The sequence below is a fragment of the Bombina bombina genome, chromosome 2, assembly GCF_027579735.1.
Source record: "Bombina bombina isolate aBomBom1 chromosome 2, aBomBom1.pri, whole genome shotgun sequence".
NCBI lineage: Eukaryota > Metazoa > Chordata > Amphibia > Anura > Bombinatoridae > Bombina > Bombina bombina.
Window position 1 is genome coordinate 604,905,092 of NC_069500.1, and position 20,047 is coordinate 604,925,138.

At 38.9% G+C, this 20,047-nt stretch overlaps 1 protein-coding gene across 3 annotated transcripts in view; it reads right to left on the reverse strand.

The window, feature by feature from the left end:
* Positions 1 to 20,047, reverse strand: part of PIP5K1B (phosphatidylinositol-4-phosphate 5-kinase type 1 beta) — a 387,289-nt gene that overhangs the window by 110,955 nt on the left and 256,287 nt on the right. For all 3 annotated transcript variants that reach the window (XM_053702527.1, XM_053702529.1, XM_053702528.1), the window contains exons 6-7: positions 18,440 to 18,592; positions 14,223 to 14,522 (exon numbers count right to left, since the gene is read on the reverse strand). In XM_053702527.1, coding sequence (XP_053558502.1) covers positions 14,223 to 14,522; positions 18,440 to 18,592 — 453 coding nt within the window. The remainder of the gene's footprint in view (positions 1 to 14,222; positions 14,523 to 18,439; positions 18,593 to 20,047) is intronic.

Genomic DNA, 20,047 nt, shown 5'->3' on the forward strand with positions numbered 1-20,047 from the left:
CTTGGATGACGTCATTTAAAGGAACCTCATTCGTCGGGAAGTCGTCGCGCCGGATGGATGCTCCGCGGCGGAGGAGCGAAGAAAGAAGATTGAAGATGCCGCTTTGCTTGAAGACATCGCCGGATGGAAGAAGACTCTCTGCCACTTGCTTGAAGACATCGCCGGATGGAAGAAGACTCTCTGCCGCTTGATTGAAGACATCGCCCGGATCGGATGAAGAGTTCTGCCCGGCTGGGTGAATACAAGGTAGGGAGATCTTCAGGGGGGTAGTGTTAGGTTTATTTAAGGGGGGTTTGGGTTAGATTAGGGGTATGTGGGTGGTGGGTTGTAATGTTGGGGGGTGGTATTGAGGTTTTTTTCAGGCAAAAGAGCAATTTTCTTTGGGGCATGCCCCGCAAAAGGCCCTTTTAAGGGCTGGTAAGGTAAAAGAGCTAACTTTTTAAATTTAGAATAGGGTAGGGATTTTTTTTTATTTTGGGGGGCTTTATTATTTTATTAGGGGGCTTAGAATAGGTGTAATTAGCTTAAAAATCTTGTAATCTTTTTATTTTTTGTAATTTAGTGTTTGTTTTTTATTGTAATTTAGTTTAGTTTATTTAATTGTATTTTAGTTTAGATATTTGTAGTTTATTTAATTTATTGATAGTGTAGGTGTATTTGTAATTTAGGTTTATTTTACAGGTAAATTGGTAATTATTTTAACTAGGAAGCTATTAAATAGTTATTAACTATTTAATAGCTATTGTACCTAGTTAAAATAAATACCAAGTTACCTGTAAAATAAATATAAACCCTAAAATAGCTACAATGTAATTATTAATTACATTGTAGCTATCTTAGGGTTTATTTTATAGGTAAGTATTTAGATTTAAATAGCAATATTTTAATTAATAATATTAATATTAGATTTATTTTAATAAGAGTTTAGTTAGGGATGTTAGAGTTAGATAGGGTTATTATACATAATATATATATATAATATAATAACGATATTAACTATATTAACCCTAATATAATTAGGGTTAATATAGTTAATATATATAATATAATAACTATATTAAGTATATTAACCCTAATATAATTAGGGTTAATATAGATTATATAGCTGGCGGCAGGGTAGGGGGATTAGATTAGGGGTTAAATAATTTAATATAGCTGGCGGCGGGGTAGGGGGATTAGATTAGGGGTTAAATAATTGAATATAGCTGGCGGCGGGGTAGGGGGATTAAATTAGGGGTTAATTAATTTAATATAGGTGGCGGCGGTGTAGGGGGATTAGATTAGGGGTTAAATAATTTAATATAGGTGGCGGCGGGGTAGGGGGATTAAATTAGGGGTTAATAATTTTAAAATAGATGGCGGCGGGGTAGGAGCTCACTTTAGGGGGTAGGTAAGGTAGATGGCGGCGGTGTAAGGGGCTCACTTTAGTGGGTAGTTTAATATAGTTGGCGACGGTGTAGGGGGATCACATTAGGGGGTAGTTAATGTAGGTGGCGGCGGGGTCCGGGAGCGGCGATTTAGGGGTTAAATATTTTATTAGGGATTGCAGCGGGGGATCGCGGTTGACAGGTAGATAGACATTGCGCATGTGTTAGGTGTTAGGTTTTATTTAGCAGATCGCGGGTGACAGGTAGATAGACATTGCGCATGCGTTAGGTGTTAGGTTTATTTTGTAGCTAGTTTAGGGAGTTACGGGGCTCCAATAGACAGCGTAAGGCTTACTACGGCTGCTTTTTGTGGCGAGTTGAAAATGGAGTAAGATTTCTCCATTTTCGCCACGTAAGTCCTTACGCTGTATATTGGATACCAAACTGCGCTGGTTTAGTATACCTGCCTATGGCCCAAAAAACTACGGGCAACGGCAGAAATATACGAGCGTAACTTCTAGGTTACGCCGTATATAGGATACCAAACCAGCGCAAAATTCAGCATCTCCGGCATTTGCGGGCGACGCTGCATATCAGATCGGGCCCCTGATGTGTAACGGCCTCCGCAAGTTTTATGTATACTTAGTTTACATATCATTAATGATAATCATTTCCTGGTTTAATAAGATAAACATATAGTGCAAGAACTGATAGGTGTTAAATAAAATAAAAATAAAAAACTGTAAAATCATCTGAATGTTAATTGCACGTTATGAGTAAATATTCATGGTTAAGAGAATATTTTTTTTTTAAAACATATTAGACAGTCATCTACACTGAATCATTTAGCCACAACATTTAGCATCTGCACTGACCACATATACTTAGCTTCTAAGTTGTGGAAACCCCCAAGAATCCCCTCCCCTCCTTGAAAAGCGTGAGAAAAGCTCTTTTTTTTGTGTGTTTACCCAATCCAAAGTGTACTAAACCATATTTTCTAGTTATGCTGTATTCCTAATGCAGACACTTTGAGACGGTAATAGAAAATGCTTAATTATGCATTGTAAAACTGCAATGTGTTTCCATTATTTATTTGCCACCTTTTCCTGAAGGTCTGAAATTTGTAGATTTTCCATATTTGAAAACTGCAAAAGGACAAACTTCACAAGCCTAACCTTGCCGAGTAGCTGTCCCTAATGTGTGGTTTGTTATCTTATCCTTTCTGCTGACGCCACCAATTGCGATGTTATTAACATACTGACAGTGGCAATTCCTCTCATCTCCATACTCCAGATAAGGAAAGTGGTGGGTGTGGTTTGACAGTTGAAAAACAACTGCAGCAAATGAGATGTTAATCTGTTCTAATATAGTTAAAGGGACACTGCACCCAATTTTTTTCTTTTGTGATTCAGATAGAGCATGTATTTTTAAGCAACTTTCTAATTTACTCCTATTATCAAATGTTCTTCATTCTCTTGGTATTTTTATTTGAAAAGCAAGAATGTAAGTTTAGATGCCGGCCCATTTTTGATGAACAACCTGGGTTATCCTTGCTGATTGGTGGATAAATTCATCCACCAATAAAATTGCATGCTCTATCTGAATCATGAAAGAAAACATTTGGGTTGAGTATCCCTTTAAACTACTGCAACGCTACTGTTATATTTTCTCCCCTTTAGTGTGTGTTCCCAGTGATCCATTTTATCTGCTGGAGTGTATTAAATTGTTTACAAATAGCTAATTTACCTTAATTTGAAATAGCTGTGTTTGCCTTTTGAAGCTACCACCTATAGAGAAAATTCCAGTACTGCATTAATGGGGACAGAAACTAGATAAGCAAGAGCCACCAGAATAAATCACACTCCTAGTGGGATACTAACATTTTAATTTTCAATTGCTCTCTTTAAGTATTGGCATTTGTGTATACAGATAGAGATGAGGACAATTTATTTATTTCATATACAAAAATAAACCTAAAGGAACAATTTTAAACTCGTATAACAAGTTATTGGAAACTCATTAAGGTGAAACTAACTTTACAGTACAGTTATTGCAGTGTTCTTTTTAAAGGGACAGTCTGCTCCAGAATTTTTATTGTTCAGATAGATAGATCATTTCTTTATTACTCATTCCCCAGTTTTGCATACCCAACACGGTTGTATTAATACACTTTTTACCTCTGTGACTAACTTGTATCTAACCCTCTGCAGACTTCCCCCTTATGGACTGAGAAAAGAGGCGGCCTTCAAGAGCTTAGAAATTAGCATATGAGTCTATTTAAGTTCAACAAAGAATACCAAGAGAACAAAGCAAATCTGATGATAAGAGTAAATTGAGCAGTTGAAGTGGAGCTGGTGCAATCCTAAGGGAAAATCTGGGCATGTCAAGGGCTTCATCTACACTGGGTTAAAAAACGTGTGGTATGTGGGGTTCTATAAAGGGGGTGGGAGCTCTTGGGTGGGGTTTGGACATTTCTAGGTAAAGATTTTGGGCACAGAGAGGATCCACTGAGTAAAATTGGGAGGTAAGCAGAGGAAGGACAGCAGAACCGGGCCCCCAGATTAGGACCATTGTGCAAACTCCAGGACAACTGGGGGCTCTGGAACATCAGCAGTGTTGGCTGCAACATGTTTCTAACCAGATTTTGTGTAATTTTGTTTAAGACAGAAATGGTTAGCTACAAGCAGAAATAAGCTAAGATGAAATAAAAAACATCTCCAGATCATAGTTGCCTGCATAACATAGCAGGGCTCTATGCCATCCATGGCAAAACAAATGAGCCTGTATCTCCTAAATGCTGCCAGGTATTCCATAAGATATTGCTCTAAAAGACAACTTAAATGTGCTAGTAGCTTCCAACTGCTCCAAGACATCAAAATAAACAGTGCAATGCAAAAAAAAATAGGTGCCCAGGGTCATAATTATATACTAAATTATTTAACTGATTTTTTTTTCTTCCAATTAATCTGTCCTTCTACAAAAATGCCATATATTAGAGTCTAAATCCTATAAACAAGGCCTACATCATTATTCTCCACCTTCGCCCTCTATTATCTTAAATTTGCTGAGTACTTAACCCCTTCCTGCCTGGACCTATTTGTCTACATCAAAACAAATTTCCGATGTAAACAAATATGTGAAAATTTAAATCATGTGATGGCGTGATTTCAATGATGTAATCGGGTCAGGGGGAGTGCCTATGACGCTAGGCACGCCCCCAAAGGCCCGCTATCCTATTTACAAAACTGCAGAGACTTCAGGATAGCCAAACGGCTAGGACATTCCATGCCGTCCTAAGGACAGAAAAGCCCAGCCCAATTAGGACGCTAATGGCAGGAAGGGGTTAAAAACATCATATATTGCCTATATTATTCCTTATTTACCACCTATATATACATTTCTGCGACATCCCAATCACCCCCATATTTTCCATAGCTGTACATTTTTAATATTGTCACTAGTATATGGTTGTGTCTATACATAACTTAATATATATTTTCTTTGTTTTACATGTGGTGTTTTTTCGAGTACGATCTGGTTGATTGACACCCCCCTGCTGGCGGCCTATTGGCCGCGAGTCTGCAGGGGGCGGCGTTGCACCAGCAGCCCTTGTGAGCTGCTGGTGCAATGCTGAATACAGCGAGCGTATTGCTCGCCATATTCAGCGAGGTCTGGCGGACCTGATCCACAGTGTAGGATCAGGTCCGCAAGACCTTCATAACTAGAGGCCCTTGTCTGCTGATTTTAGAATTCAACCCAATCTATACACAAGCACCGATCAAAGTTCTTGAAAAATACTGTTCTGAAATATAAGTTTAATAGAGACAAGGGCATAGGTCACAATATCTTCTAGTGACATATTTGGTCTTGTGTTTTTTCGAGTACAATCTGGTTCATTGACACCCCCCTGCTGGCGGCCTATTGGCCGCGAGTCTGCAGGGGGCGGCGTTGCACCAGCAGCCCTTGTGAGCTGCTAGTGCAATGCTGAATACGGCGAGCGTATTGCTCGCCGTATTCAGCGAGGTCTGGCGGACCTGATCCGCAGTGTCGGATCAGGTCTGCCAGACCTTCATAACTAGAGGCCCTTGTCTGCTGATTTTAGAATTCAACCCAATCTATACACAAGCACCGATCAAAGTTTTTGAAAAAACATAATTTATGCTTACCTGATAAATTTATTTCTCTTGTAGTGTATCCAGTCCACGGATCATCCATTACTTGTGGGATATTCTCCTTCCCAACAGGAAGTTGCAAGAGGATCACCCACAGCAGAGCTGCTATATAGCTCCTCCCCTAACTGTCATATCCAGTCATTCGACCGAAAACAAACAGAGAAAGGAGAAACCATAGGGTGCAGTGGTGACTGTAGTTTAATTAAAATTTAGACCTGCCTTAAAAGGACAGGGCGGGCCGTGGACTGGATACACTACAAGAGAAATAAATTTATCAGGTAAGCATAAATTATGTTTTCTCTTGTTAAGTGTATCCAGTCCACGGATCATCCATTACTTGTGGGATACCAATACCAAAGCTAAAGTACACGGATGATGGGAGGGACAAGGCAGGATTAAGCGGAAGGAACCACTGCCTGAAGAACCTTTCTCCCAAACACAGCCTCCGAAGAAGCAAAAGTATCAAATTTGTAAAATTTTGAAAAAGTGTAAAGCAAAGACCAAGTCGCAGCCTTGCAAATCTGTTCAACAGAGGCCTCATTTTTGAAGGCCCAGGTGGAAGCCACAGCTCTAGTAGAATGAGCTGTAATCCTTTCAGGGGGCTGCTGTCCAGCAGTCTCATAGGCTAGGCTTATTACGCTCCGAAGCCAAAAGGAAAGAGAGGTTGCCGAAGCTTTTTGACCTCTCCTCTGTCCAGAGTAAACGACAAACAGGAAAGATGTTTGACGAAAATCCTTAGTAGCTTGTAAGTAAAACTTCAAGGCACGGACTACGTCCAGATTATGTAAAAGACGTTCCTTCTTTGAAGAAGGATTAGGGCACAACGATGGAACACCAATCTCTTGATTGATATTCTTGTTAGAAACCACCTTAGGTAAAAACCCAGGTTTGGTACGCAGAACTAACTTATCTGCATAAAAAATCAGATAGGGAGAATCACATTGTAAGGCATATAGCTCAGAGACTCTCCGAGCCGAGGAAATAGCCATCAAAAACAGAACTTTCCAAGATAAAAGTTTAATATCAATGGAATGAAGGGGTTCAAACGGAACTCCTTGAAGAACCTTAAGAACCAAATTTAAGCTCCACGGGGGAGCAAAAGGTTTAAACACAGGCTTAAATCTAACCAAAGCCTGGCAAAATGCCTGGACGTCTGGAACGTCTGCCAGATGCTTGTGCAAAAGAATAGACAGAGCAGAAATCTGTCCCTTTAAGGAACTAGCTGATAATCCTTTGTCCAAGCCCTCTTGGAGAAAAGACAATATTCTAGGAATCCTAACTTTACTCCATGAGTAAGTCTTGGATTCACACCAATAAAGATATTTACTCCATATCTTGTGGTAGATTTTCCTGGTAACAGGCTTTCGTGCCTGTATTAATGTATCAATGACTGACTCGGAGAAGCCACGCTTTGATAGAATCAATCGTTCAATCTCCATGCAGTCAGTCTCAGAGAAATTAGATTTGGATGATTGAAAGGACCTTGTATCAGAAGGTCCTGTCTTAGAGGCAGAGTCCATGGTGGAAAGGATGACATGTCCACTAGGTCTGCATACCAAGTCCTGCGTGGCCACGCAGGTGCTATCAGAATCACCGATGCTCTCTCCTGTATGATTTTGGCAATCAGTCAAGGGAGCAGAGGAAACGGTGGAAACACATAAGCCAGGTTGAAGAACCAAGGCGCTGCTAGCGCATCTATCAGCGTCGCTTCTGGGTCCCTGGACCTGGATCCGTAACAAGGAAGCTTGGCGTTCTGGCGAGATGCCATGAGATCCAACTCTGGTTTGCCCCAACGATGAATCAACTGAGCAAACACCTCCGGATGGAGTTCCCACTCCCCCGGATGGAAAGTCTGACGACTTAGAAAATCCGCCTCCCACTTCTCCACGCCTGGGATATGGATTGCTGACAGGTGGCAAGAGTGGTACTCTGCCCAGCGAATTATTTTTCAGACTTCTAACATCGCTAGGGAACTCCTGGTTCCCCCTTGATGGTTGATGTAAGCCACAGTCGAGATGTTGTCCGACTGAAATCTGATGAACCTCAGTGTTGCTAACTGAGGCCAAGCCAGAAGAGCATTGAATATCGCTCTTAACTCCAGAATATTTATTGGAAGGAGTTTCTCCTCCTGAGTCCACGATCCCTGTGCATTCAGGGAATTCCAGACTGCACCCCAACTTAGAAGGCTGGCATCTGTTGTTACAATTGTCCAATCTGGCCTGCGAAAGGTCATACCCTCGGACAGGTGTACCCGAGACAACCACCAGAGAAGAGAATATCTGGTCTCTTGATCCAGATTTAGCAGAGGGGACAAATCTGTGTAATCCCCATTCCACTGACTCAGCATGCATAATTGCAGCGGTCTGAGATGAAGGCGCGCAAATGGCACTATGTCCATTCCCGCTACCATTAAGCCGATTACCTCCATACACTGAGCTACCGAAGGGCGCGGAATGGAGTGAAGAACACGGCAAGCATTTAGAAGTTTTGATAACCTGGACTCCGTCAGGTAAATTTTCATTTCTAGAGAATCTATCAGAGTCCCTAAGAAGGAGACTCTTGTGAGTGGGGATAGAGAACTCTTTTCCTCGTTCACTTTCCACCCGTGCAACCTCAGAAATGCCAGAACTATCTCTGTATGAGACTTGGCAACTTGAAAGCTTGACGCCTGTATCAGGATGTTGTCTAGATACGGAGCCACCGCTATGCCTCGCGGTCTTAGAACCGCCAGAAGTGAGCCCAGAACTTTTGTAAAGATTCTCGGGGCTGTAGCCAACCCGAAGGGAAGAGCTACAAATTGGTAATGCCTGTCTAGAAAGGCAAACCTTAGAAACCGATGATGATCTTTGTGAATCGTTATGTGAAGGTAGGCATACTTTAAGTCCACTGTGGCCATGTACGGACCTTCTTGGATCATGGGTAGGATGGTCCGAATAGTTTCCATTTTGAAAGATGGAACTCTGAGGAATTTGTTTAAGATCTTTAGATCCAAAATTGGTCTGAAGGTTCCCTCTTTTTTGGGAACCACAAACAGATTTGAATAAAAACCCTGTCCTTGTTCCGTCAGCGGAACTGGATGGATCACTCCCATAACTAGGAGGTCTTGCACACAGCATAGGAATGCCTCTTTCTTTATCTGATTTGCAGATAGCCTTGAAAGATGAAATCTCCCTTGTGGAGGGGAAGCTTTGAAGTCCAGAAGATATCCCTGAGATATAATCTCCAACGCCCAGGGATCCTGAACATCTCTTGCCCACGCCTGGGCGAAGAGAGAAAGTCTGCCCCCTACTAGATCCGTCGCCGGATAGGGGGCCGTTCCTTCATGCTGTCTTAGAGGCAGCAGCAGGCTTTCTGGCCTGCTTGCCTTTGTTCCAGGACTGGTTAGGTTTCCAGGCATGCTTAGATTGAGCAAAAGCGGAGGAAGTTGATGCTGCACCTGCCTTGAAATTTCGAAAGGCACGAAAATTAGACTGTTTGGCCTTTGCTTTGGCCCTGTCCTGAGGAAGGGTGTGACCCTTACCTCCAGTAATGTCAGCAATAATTTCCTTCAAACCAGGCCCGAATAAGGTCTGCCCCTTGAAAGGAATGTTGAGTAATTTAGACTTTGAAGTCCCGTCAGCTGACCAGGATTTAAGCCATAGCGCCCTACGCGCTTGGATGGCGAATCCGGAATTCTTAGCCGTTAGTTTAGTCAAATGAACAATGGCATCAGAAACAAATGAGTTAGCTAGCTTAAGTGTTCTAAGCTTGTCAATAATTTCAGTCAATGGAGCTGTATGGATGGCCTCTTCCAGGGCCTCAAACCAGAATGCTGCCGCGGCCGTGACAGGCTCAATGCATGCAAGGGGCTGTAAAAGAAAAACCTTGTTGAATAAACATTTTCTTAAGGTAACCCTCCAATTTTTTATCCATTGGATCTGAAAAAGCACAACTGTCCTCAACCGGGATAGTAGTACGCTTTGCTAAAGTAGAAACTGCTCCCTCCACCTTAGGGACCGTCGGCCATAAGTCCCGTGTAGTGGCGTCTATTGGAAACATTTTTCTAAATATAGGAGGTGGGGAAAAAGGCACCCCCGTACTATCCCACGCCTTGCTAATAATTTCTGTAAGCCTTTTAGGTATAGGAAAAACATCAGTACACACCGGTACCGCATAGTATTTATCCAGCCTACACAATTTCTCTGGTACTGCAACTGTGTTACAGTCATTCAGAGCAGCTAATACCTCCCCAAGCAACACACGGAGGTTCTCAAGCTTAAATTTGAAATTAGAAATCTCTGAATCAGGTTTCCCCGAATCAGAGATGTCACCCACAGACTGAAGCTCTCCGTCCTCATGATCTGCATATTGTGACGCAGTATCAGACATGGCCCTCTGCGCGCTCTGTATTTCTCCTAACTTCAGAGCAATCGCGCTTGCCTCTTAATTCAGGCAACCTGGATAATACCTCTGACAGGGTATTATTCATGATTGCGCCATGTCCTGCAAGGTAATCGCTATGGGCGTCCCTGATGTAATTGGCGCCATATTAGCGTGCATCCCCTGAGCGTGAGGCGAAGGGTCTGACACATGGGGAGAGTTAGTCGGCATAACTTCCCCCTCGTCAGAATCTTCTGGTGATATTTCTTTTATAGTTAAAGACTGATCTTTACTGTTTAAGGTGAAATCAATACATTTAGTACACATTCTCCTATGGGGCTCCACCATGGCTTTCAAACATAATGAACAAGTAGTTTCCTCTGTGTCAGACATGTTTAAACAGACTAGCAATGAGACTAGCAAGCTTGGAAAACACTTTAAAACAAGTTTACAAGCAATATAAAAAACATTACTGCACCTTTAAGAAACACAAATTTTGTCAAAATTTGAAATAACAGTGAAAAAAGGCAGTTACACTAACAAAATTTTTACAGTGCATGTAACAAGTTAGCAGAGCATTGCACCCACTTGCAAATGGATGATTAACCCCTTAATACCCAAAACTGAATAATAAAAGACAAAAACGTTCTTTTTTTTTTTTTTTTTTTTTTCAAACAGTCACAACAACTGCCACAGCTCTACTGTGGCTTTTTACCTCCCTCAAAAACGACTTTGAAGCCTTTTGAGCCCTCCAGAGATGTCCTGGATCATGCAGAGGGAAGCTGAATGTCTCTGTCAGTATTTTTAGCTGCACAGAAAAGCACTAAAAAAGGTCCCTCCCACTTATATTACAACAGTGGAAAGCCTAAGGAAACTATTACTAGGCAAAATTCAAGCCAGCCATGTGGAAAAAAACTAGGCCCCAATAAGTTTTATCACCAAATACATATAAAAACGATTAAACATGCCAGCAAACGTTTTATATTACATTTTTATAAGAGTATGTATCTCTATTAATAAGCCTGATACCAGTCGCTATCACTGCATTTAAGGCTTTACTTACATTAGTTCGGTATCAGCAGCATTTTCTAGCAAATTCCATCCCTAGAAAAATATTAACTGCACATACCTTATTGCAGGAAAACCTGCACGCCATTCCCTCTCTGAAGTTACCTCACTCCTCAGAATATGTGAGAACAGCCATAGATCTTAGTTACTTCTGCTAAGATCATAGAAAACGCAGGCAGATTCTTCTTCTAAATACTGCCTGAGATAAACAGTACACTCCGGCACCATTTAAAAATGACAAACTTTTGATTGAAGAATAAACTAAGTATAAAACACCACACTCCTCTTACGACCTCCATCTTGGTTGAGGCTTGCAAGAGAATGACTGGATATGACAGTTAGGGGAGGAGCTATATAGCAGCTTTGCTGTGGGTGATCCTCTTGCAACTTCCTGTTGGTAAGGAGAATATCCCACAAGTAATGGATGATCCGTGGACTGGATACACTTAACAAGAGAAATACTGTTCTGAAATATAAGTTTACTAGAGACAAGGGCATAGGTCACAATATCTTTTAGTGACATATTTGGTAGGTATGTTTACTGGAAACAGATCTTTTTTGCACTGTATATGTTACATAAAAGCATATTTATCTGGGTCTCATTCATGGTCTAATATATTATTTTAAGTATAAACTTAAAGGGACATTAAACACTTTGAGATGGTAATATAAAATGATAAATTGTATATATAAAACAACTCTGCAATATACTTTCATTATTTATTTTGTCATCTTTGATTAATTCCTTCTGAAATTGTGAGCTTTTCAGTTCCTGTTAGAAATGGAAGTGCAGAACACTGTTAAATCCAGCACAACCATTGGCTGCACACTCTAGTGACCTATTTATAACTGTCTCTAATTGGCCACAGCAGAGAAGGTAACACAAGTTACAACATGGCAGCTCCCAGTGTTTTATAGGCACTAAAACTTTACACTTATTTTGTCACTTTTTAAACAACTAATGAAACTTTAAAAAATACATCTACATGTTAGTCATGGACTAATCTTTTCTTTGAATGTATCATTCTATCTAGCATTTATTTAGTGTTTAATGTCCCTTTAAGATGTAGCACTATAAAAAAAATAGCTGCATTTGCTTATTAAATGGATAGTAAACCCAAAAATTGTCTTTTATGATTCAGATAGAACATACAATTTTAAACAACTTTCCAATTTACTTCTATTATAAAATTTGCTTCATTCTCTTGTTATCCATTGCTGAAGGAACAGCATTGTAGTACTGGCAGGAAGCAGAACACATCTAGTTAGCCAATCACAAGAGACAAATGCGTGCAGGCACCAATTAGCAGCAGCTCCCACTGGTGTATGATATCTGCGTATTCTTTTTCAACAAGGGATACTAAGAGAAGAAACACTTTTAAAAATAGAACTGAATTTAAAGTGAAAGTGTCTTAAAATTACATGTTCTATCTGCAAGTTTAATTTTGACTTTCCTATCCCTTTAAGAGATCAGTGAAACACCATCACTGGGATGTACACTGTTATCTTTACAGTGTGTACAGCTGGACATGAGATCACCAGCAGGATATGTTCACATAAGACAACATCAGTAACTATCCTCGTGCCAAGTGAGCACTACAAACAATAGACAATCTTTTTGTTCTTTACAGCAACAGGGCTCTGCATACATGTCACTTAGCTCAGTGACATATGCTTATTATTGGTTTGCTTACAAAAACAATACAAATAATGCTTTTTTAGTGATTCCACATTTGCTAAGGTTTTCTTTTTGTAAAATTCAACAAATGAAAGAGCTATAAGGAAGATACTTCTGAATGTGCATAGCTACAAAAATAAATAGATGCACAACTCTGATATTGAAATGGGTATTAACATATTCTTTTAGACTTAAAGTCACTATAATACATTCTCCTTTAGAGCACATTGTTTTAAGACTATTGTGTCTTTAACTCCACACATACAGACTTTTTTTTAAATACACTCAGGTATACAGGTATACAGGTATGCACCTCATCTACCCTTCAATGCATTAAATGTTTTTTGTCACCAATTAGAAACTATGCAGTAGCACTGACTAGACAACTTTCTAAAGTGCAGAAAACCAATCCTCCTTCCATAGAAATTATATAAAAGTGCATGGCATGGTCAATGTTTACTCAAATAAAACTTATTCTAGAACATTACATGAAAAGTGACTCAATTTGCTCTGGTTAATTATCTTACACCTAGTCATGAGGGAGTTAAATCACTGCTCAATATGTTATTCTGGCAGTCAAGAGGGTAAAATTACTACTGTGTACTTCTTTTATTGGCAGCCAGAGAGGACATTTGTATGTTACTTAAAGGGACAGTTCACCCAAAAATGTTCTCCCCTTTAAATTATTTCCAATGATCCTTTTACTCTGCTAGAGTGTATTAAATTGGTTACAATTAGCTCCTTTACTCCTATTTCAGCGTTTGAAATAGCTGATTTAGCCTGTGGTATCTCCACCTATACTGAACAAATTAATACTGGAGTACAGGCTATTGAATAGCCTAAGTATACACAGACAGCAGAAGAGATTAAACTCTCAGTGGGATGCAGGATAGTTAAGTAATAAAATGATAATTTTCCATTGTTCTCTCCATGTATTGAGCTTTGGTGTTCCAGCCAAATAAAAGATAAGGAAGCAAGTCTGTTTACACAAACTTAGAACATAATGAGATCTGATATCACCTTTAAGTTCAACCCATTGTAATAGGCTGTGGTTTCAAAGCACAAAATCAGCTACTTCATATACACAAATAAGCATGAAAATGGAATTTCTCAAATATTTTATACTCTGCACTTGGTATAACAAGTCATTTAAAATACATTAATGGAAAAAACAATTTTACAGTGTACTGTCCCTTTAAAGTCAAGAAGAGCCAAGCTCAGTTATGAATCATATACATAGTGGGATCAAATGTGGGGCCTAAAGTAGAATTTTTGGGGGACATTGTATAACCCCAACTATTTCCTTTATCCATTCACCTACAGGTTGTCCCGTAATTTTGGGGAGGACAACTGGCAAATCTACTTGTAACCATGTGGTACTCCTATTATTACAATCAAATGATGTCCGCTACTTCTATAAATACATTTAAGAACCTTTGGTTCTTTGCGTGTTTCTGTCATCAGAGCTTGCAGTGTACTACAATCAATGCAATGAAGCTTTTTATACCTCTCTACTTTAGATAGAAAGTTGTTTCCATTCGTTATACACAATGCAAGAAAATGTAGTAATTTACTTACTCGACAGTCCCTCTGTAGTGTTTTCATCAATGCACTGTATGTGTCTGGATCAAAATACAATCCTTCATGCATATCCTGGAGAAAATCCAGGTCCTTATATGTAGGAAATGCTTTCTCGCGTTCTTTTCGTGATGCTCTGCGTTTATATGTTGAACCTTTCAAGTCATATTTGTAATGCATCTTCAGTGAACGTGGCAAAACATTGTTCATTACAACAAGTCTAATATTTATTCCCCCTGACTGAAGACAGTAAAGTCCATAAAATTTAGGTAAAAGCGTCCTGGGATTCTGATTTAAATTCTACAAAAAAACAACAAAGTATAAATTTAGTAAGGATTCCATGAAATTAAAAAGACAATTATGCAGATTCTGTAAAGTGATTAATATTGTTGATAATTCTGGCAGACAGGACCCCAACAAAATGAGAGCAACTATAATGACTGAAATTCAGCCTAGAATACGCTATCGATGGGACTTTCTTAATTCAAAAGAAGCAATGATCTGAGCACTCGGGGGCAAGTAAAATCCTTAGTAAATCTTTACTGAAGTAAGAGTAAAAACTGCATCTCAATGCAGGTGAGTAAGGACAGCAATCCTGACGCGTTTCACGCCCCCTAGTGGCGCTTAGTCATAGGAATTAATTGTTGTATCTAAAATGGGGCATTTTTTACTTCTATACCATTTTCTTGTTTTAAAAACTGATGTTCCTATGTAGTTATGCTTGTGGGGCACATCAATGCCCTGTGGGAGTTTTCTTTATCAGCCAGTGAGCAATCTTTCCCTAGAGATGGTTTGTACATAAACATCAATTTCCTCATAGTTTCAAGGTCAAAATAAACAACTTTAAAATAATTTTTAAAATTAACAGGAAAGTTTGTGTATAACTCATCCATAGGGGGCAGATTGCTTATTGGGTGATAAAAAAAACTCCCTCAGATTTGTTTTCCATCAGAAAATCAATTTATTAAAACAAAAAAAAGTTGTAATATATTTAAAATATCCTATTTTAGGTACAATAAAGAGAACTTTATGGGGCATATTTATGAGTGTGCGAGTGGACATGATCCGATATTGCGGATCATGTCTGCTGCACATTGATAAATGCCGACCGCATACGCGGTCGGCATTTATCATTGCACCAGCAGTTCTGGTGAACTGCTGGTGCAATATCGCCCCCTGCAGATTTGCGGCCAATCAGCCGCTAGCAGGGGGTGTCAATCAACCCGATTGTATTGGACCGGGTTGATTTCCAGCGATGTCTGTCTGCCGCCTCAGAGCAGGCAGACAGGTTATGGAGCAGCGGTCTTTAGACCGCTGCTTCATAATTTGTGTTTCTGGTGAGCCTTAAGGCTCGACAGAAACACGGGGTATTAAGCTCCATACAAAGCTTGATAAATAGGCCCCAAAGGGTAAAGTCAAAATTAAAGCTCACAATTTAAGCAGATCACGCAGTTTTAAACAACTTTCCTAATTACTTTTATTATCAAATTTGCTTTGTTATATTAGTATTCATTGCTGGTAGTTGAACATGTCCCGTGAGCCAAAGGCAAGAGGCATATATGTGTAGCCACCAATCGCCAGCTAGCTCCCAGCAGTTTATTGCTGCTTCTGAGACTACCTATGTATGCTCTTCAACAAAGGATACCAAGAAAAACAAAACTAATCTGATAACCAAAGTAAATTGGAAAGTTGTTTAAAATTAGATGCTCTGTCTGAATCATAAAAGATTAATTTTGACTTTACTGTCCCTTTAACAACTGCATGAGATAAACCTAACTCAATAAGAATGAAGGAAGTGTAGCCAATATTTATTTCATTGCTTCTGGCAAAGACCTACTGAGCAATTTCTCAAGAAGTGAAACGTATATAGGATGAGGTTGTCTGCAGAGCCAGCACCTAAATGAGTAATAGACCAAGGTAAGGCGCTTGTGCACAGGACATGACACTTTCTTTGTCAATACCAGGAAATAGATACACTTATTTCCTCTAAGAAGAAATGTCAGTTGTTCCAGTATAAAAGACACAGCTGATGCTTCTGTACAACAAGGTTCAGCGCAAACGCAGTGCCGAGGAAACACGAGAACCTATCCCAGCTCGTCTAGCATCTGCTCTATGAGGTTTATAAAACGCTTGTTGTGAGCAATCTCTAGAGAGTAGAATGAATAAAGTTTTTATTCAGCTCAGCAGGTCTTTGCCAGAAGCAATTAAATAAATAATGGTTAAACTTCATGCTTATTGAGTTAGGTTTATCACATTCAGTTGTTAAAGGGACAGTAAAGTAAAAACTCATTTTTTTATGATTCAGACAGAGCATTTCATTTTGATCAACTTTCCAATTTACTTTGGTTATCAAATTTGATTTATTCTCTTGGTATCCTTTGTTGAAGAGCATACCCAGGTAGGCTCAGAAGCAGCAATAAACTGCTGGGAGCTAGCTGGCGATTGATGGCTACACATATATGCCTCTTGGCTTTGGATTACAGGGCAAGTTCAACTACCAGCAATGAATACTAATATAACAAAGCAAATTAATCAAGCAAGCAAGCAAGTAATCTGGAAAGTTGTTTAAAACTGCGTGATCTGCTTAAATCCTGAATTTTAACTTTCACTTAGCCTTTAAGCTGTCTCTATTGTATCTACAAGAGGGTATTTTAAATATTTTTAAACTTTTTTCTTTTTAATAAATTGGTTTTCATTCTGCTGGAAAAAAAATCTGAAAGATTTGCAGATTAAAAGGAAAATGGAGTTCAATACTAAAGTTTTATGATTCAGATCATTTAAAAAAAAAAAAAAAAGTATAATTTACTTTTATTTGATCAAATTTTCTACTCTCTTATTATAATTTGTTGAAACTTTGCTCTTTTCCATGAGATAATACTGGGGTAGGCAAGCGTGCACGTGTATTATATGGCTGAAGTGCTTGCTACAATGTTATATATTTATATATATATATATATATAACATTGTTGCAAACACGCCATATAATACACGTGCACGCTATCTATCTGTCAATAGTCCTTAAGACAAATACTTTGCGTACCTAGTTATTCTGTAACAAGTTTCAACAAGAGGATGACAACAACAGAGGTCGATGTAACCGTAAAAACAAACAGGAGAGCTGCTATTTTCTATTCTGAATTATGAAACATTAAATGGATATGAAACGCAACCATTTTCTTTTCTGATTCAGCCAATTTACTTCTGATATCAAATTTGCTTCATTCCCATAGTTTTTGTTGTTGAAGAGATAACTAGTTAGGTACCTGGAGCACTCTACCATATAGTGCTCCAGACACAAGTGCGCGCCTGAGCTTAAGTACCTGCTTTTCAACAAAAGATAGCAAGAGAATGAAGAGAATGTGATAATAGAAGTAAATTAGAAAGCTGTTTAAAATTACATGCTGCATCATGAAAATAAAATTTGGGGTTTCAGCTCCCTTTAATTTCGACTCCCATGTCCCTTTAACATAAAGAATCTTGACTTTCGAAATCATATAGTTGAAAAAAAAAATAATAGAACAGGCTTTTGGAAATCTAATGGTGTGTAACATTTTAGAAAAAAACATTCACATTAAGAGTAACTAAAAGCATTTGAACTAATGTTTAACACGCCTAGGTGGACGTCAAAGACTAGATGCGTAAAACAACTAGCAAATCCACAGGCTTATTTTTAGATAAAAGCTCATCGTTTTGAATATAAACTTTGAGGTTTAAAACTTGTATAACAGGCTGTCCCAGAAATAGGAATCCATATTTATCCATGTGACTTCAGAGTTGTTTCATTTGAGGTGGCTATGCATTTACACAAGCTCATAATTGTTACATTAAGTCATTATTTGACCATATAGCATCATTAATGGCTATAACATTTAGAGTATTATCCTTGTAAAAAGAAAAAAAAAACACTAAAAATTACAGACTTTTGGACAAAAGCTCTGATCCTTTTCTCAGTATGATTCAAACATTTTTAGTTAAGTCATTCCTGTATTTATCTATATAACTAGAATCTGTAAATGTTTGTTTTATGGGTGTTTAATTCATTGGGTTTAAAAAAAATGTCACCTTTCTTAACTAACTCGTAAAGTTGTATGTGAGATAGAGAGGTTTCTCTGTTGTCTGCAATCCTTCACTTGAATGGAAAATAATGTCTTCTGGTTGCAGGTAGGTAATGTAACTGTATTCCATACAATAATAATGTATCATATGCTTTTACTCACCATATAGTAGCCAGGGAGGAGCTTCTGAAGAAACTCTGCCTCTTTGTGCTGAACCGTTTTGATGATAAATTCATCATCACTGGTTACAAAAAATATGGAGCCACTAGCGCCAGGGTTGGACAGTTCTATCAGGGGCTCTCCGCAGAGTGAATACTGGAACAAAGCAGAAAGTTTTATGAATTCTTTATTGCACTGGCTAATGTAACTGGAGGCAACATTTTACTAACAATGTGAGTTTTCTGATAATCATATGTCTGATAATCAGCAGACATGTTGGCTTGAACAGTAGCCTACAAGGAGAAATGTGGTCTCCAATTGATGCAAAAAAGTCATTTTATTAGGTTACATGGGATAAGATCCAAACAACCACAACGTTTCGGGGTAACACATTATTTTTTTGCATCAATTGGAGACCACATTTCTCTTTGTTTCACTATTACTGGTGAGTTTTCGGCAGTTTCTCACAGTGGTTCTCTTTATAGTGTTGTGCTGGTTCCTTTACCTCTATATACTATTGAACAGTAGCCTACCTAATACTAATAGTGAAGACTGATTCGGAAAAATATGCTTTTTTTTACAGGAAACAAAGATAATTTTTACAATACATTGTATACATTGTATATTACAACATCTAAGTGCTTAATGTCCCTTAATATCCATTAATTTGAGTAAAACATTTTCAGGTCTATAAACAGTCCTAATTAAAAAATATAATAACTTCTATAGCTTTTAAAACCTAACATATTATTAAAAATGTCCTAAAACACAGACAGGAAGTAATTAAAGGAGAGTCGAATACTTGTGCCTAATGTGTGATGAGCATTAAGCTCATAGGGTACATGACTTGTTTTGGAGTCTACCTGGCATAAAGTACCTGACACCTGTCATAAATTGTCTGAGACCTGGCATAAAGCACCTGACACCTGTCATACATAGTCTGAGACCTGGCATAAAGCACCTGATACCTGTCATAAATAGTCTGAGACCTGGCATAAAGCACCTGACACCTGGCATAAATAGTCTGAGACCTGGCATAAAGCACCTGACACCTGTCATAAATACTCTGAGACCTGGCATAACGTACCTGACACCTGTCATAAATAGTCTGAGACCTGGCATAAAGCACCTGACACCTGTCATAAGTAGTCTTAGACCTGGCATAAATCACCTGACACCTGTCATAAATAGTCTGAGACCTGGCATAAAGCACCTGACACCTGTCATAAATAGTCTGAGACCTGGCATAAAGTACCTGACACCTGTCATAAATAGTCTGAGACCTGGCATAAAGTACCTGACACCTGTCATAAATAGTCTGAGACCTGACATAAAGTACCTGACACCTGTCATAGTCTGAGACCTGGCATAAAGCATCTGACACCTGTCATAAATAGTCTGAGACCTGGCATAAAGCACCTGACACCTGTCATAAATAGTCTGAGACCTGGCATAAAACACCTGACACCTGTCATAAATAGTCTGAGACCTGGCATAAAGCACCTGACACCTGTCATAAATAGTCTGAGACCTGGCATAAAACACCTGACACCTGTCATAAATAGTTTGAGACCTAGCATAGAGCACCTGACACCTATCATAAATAGTCTT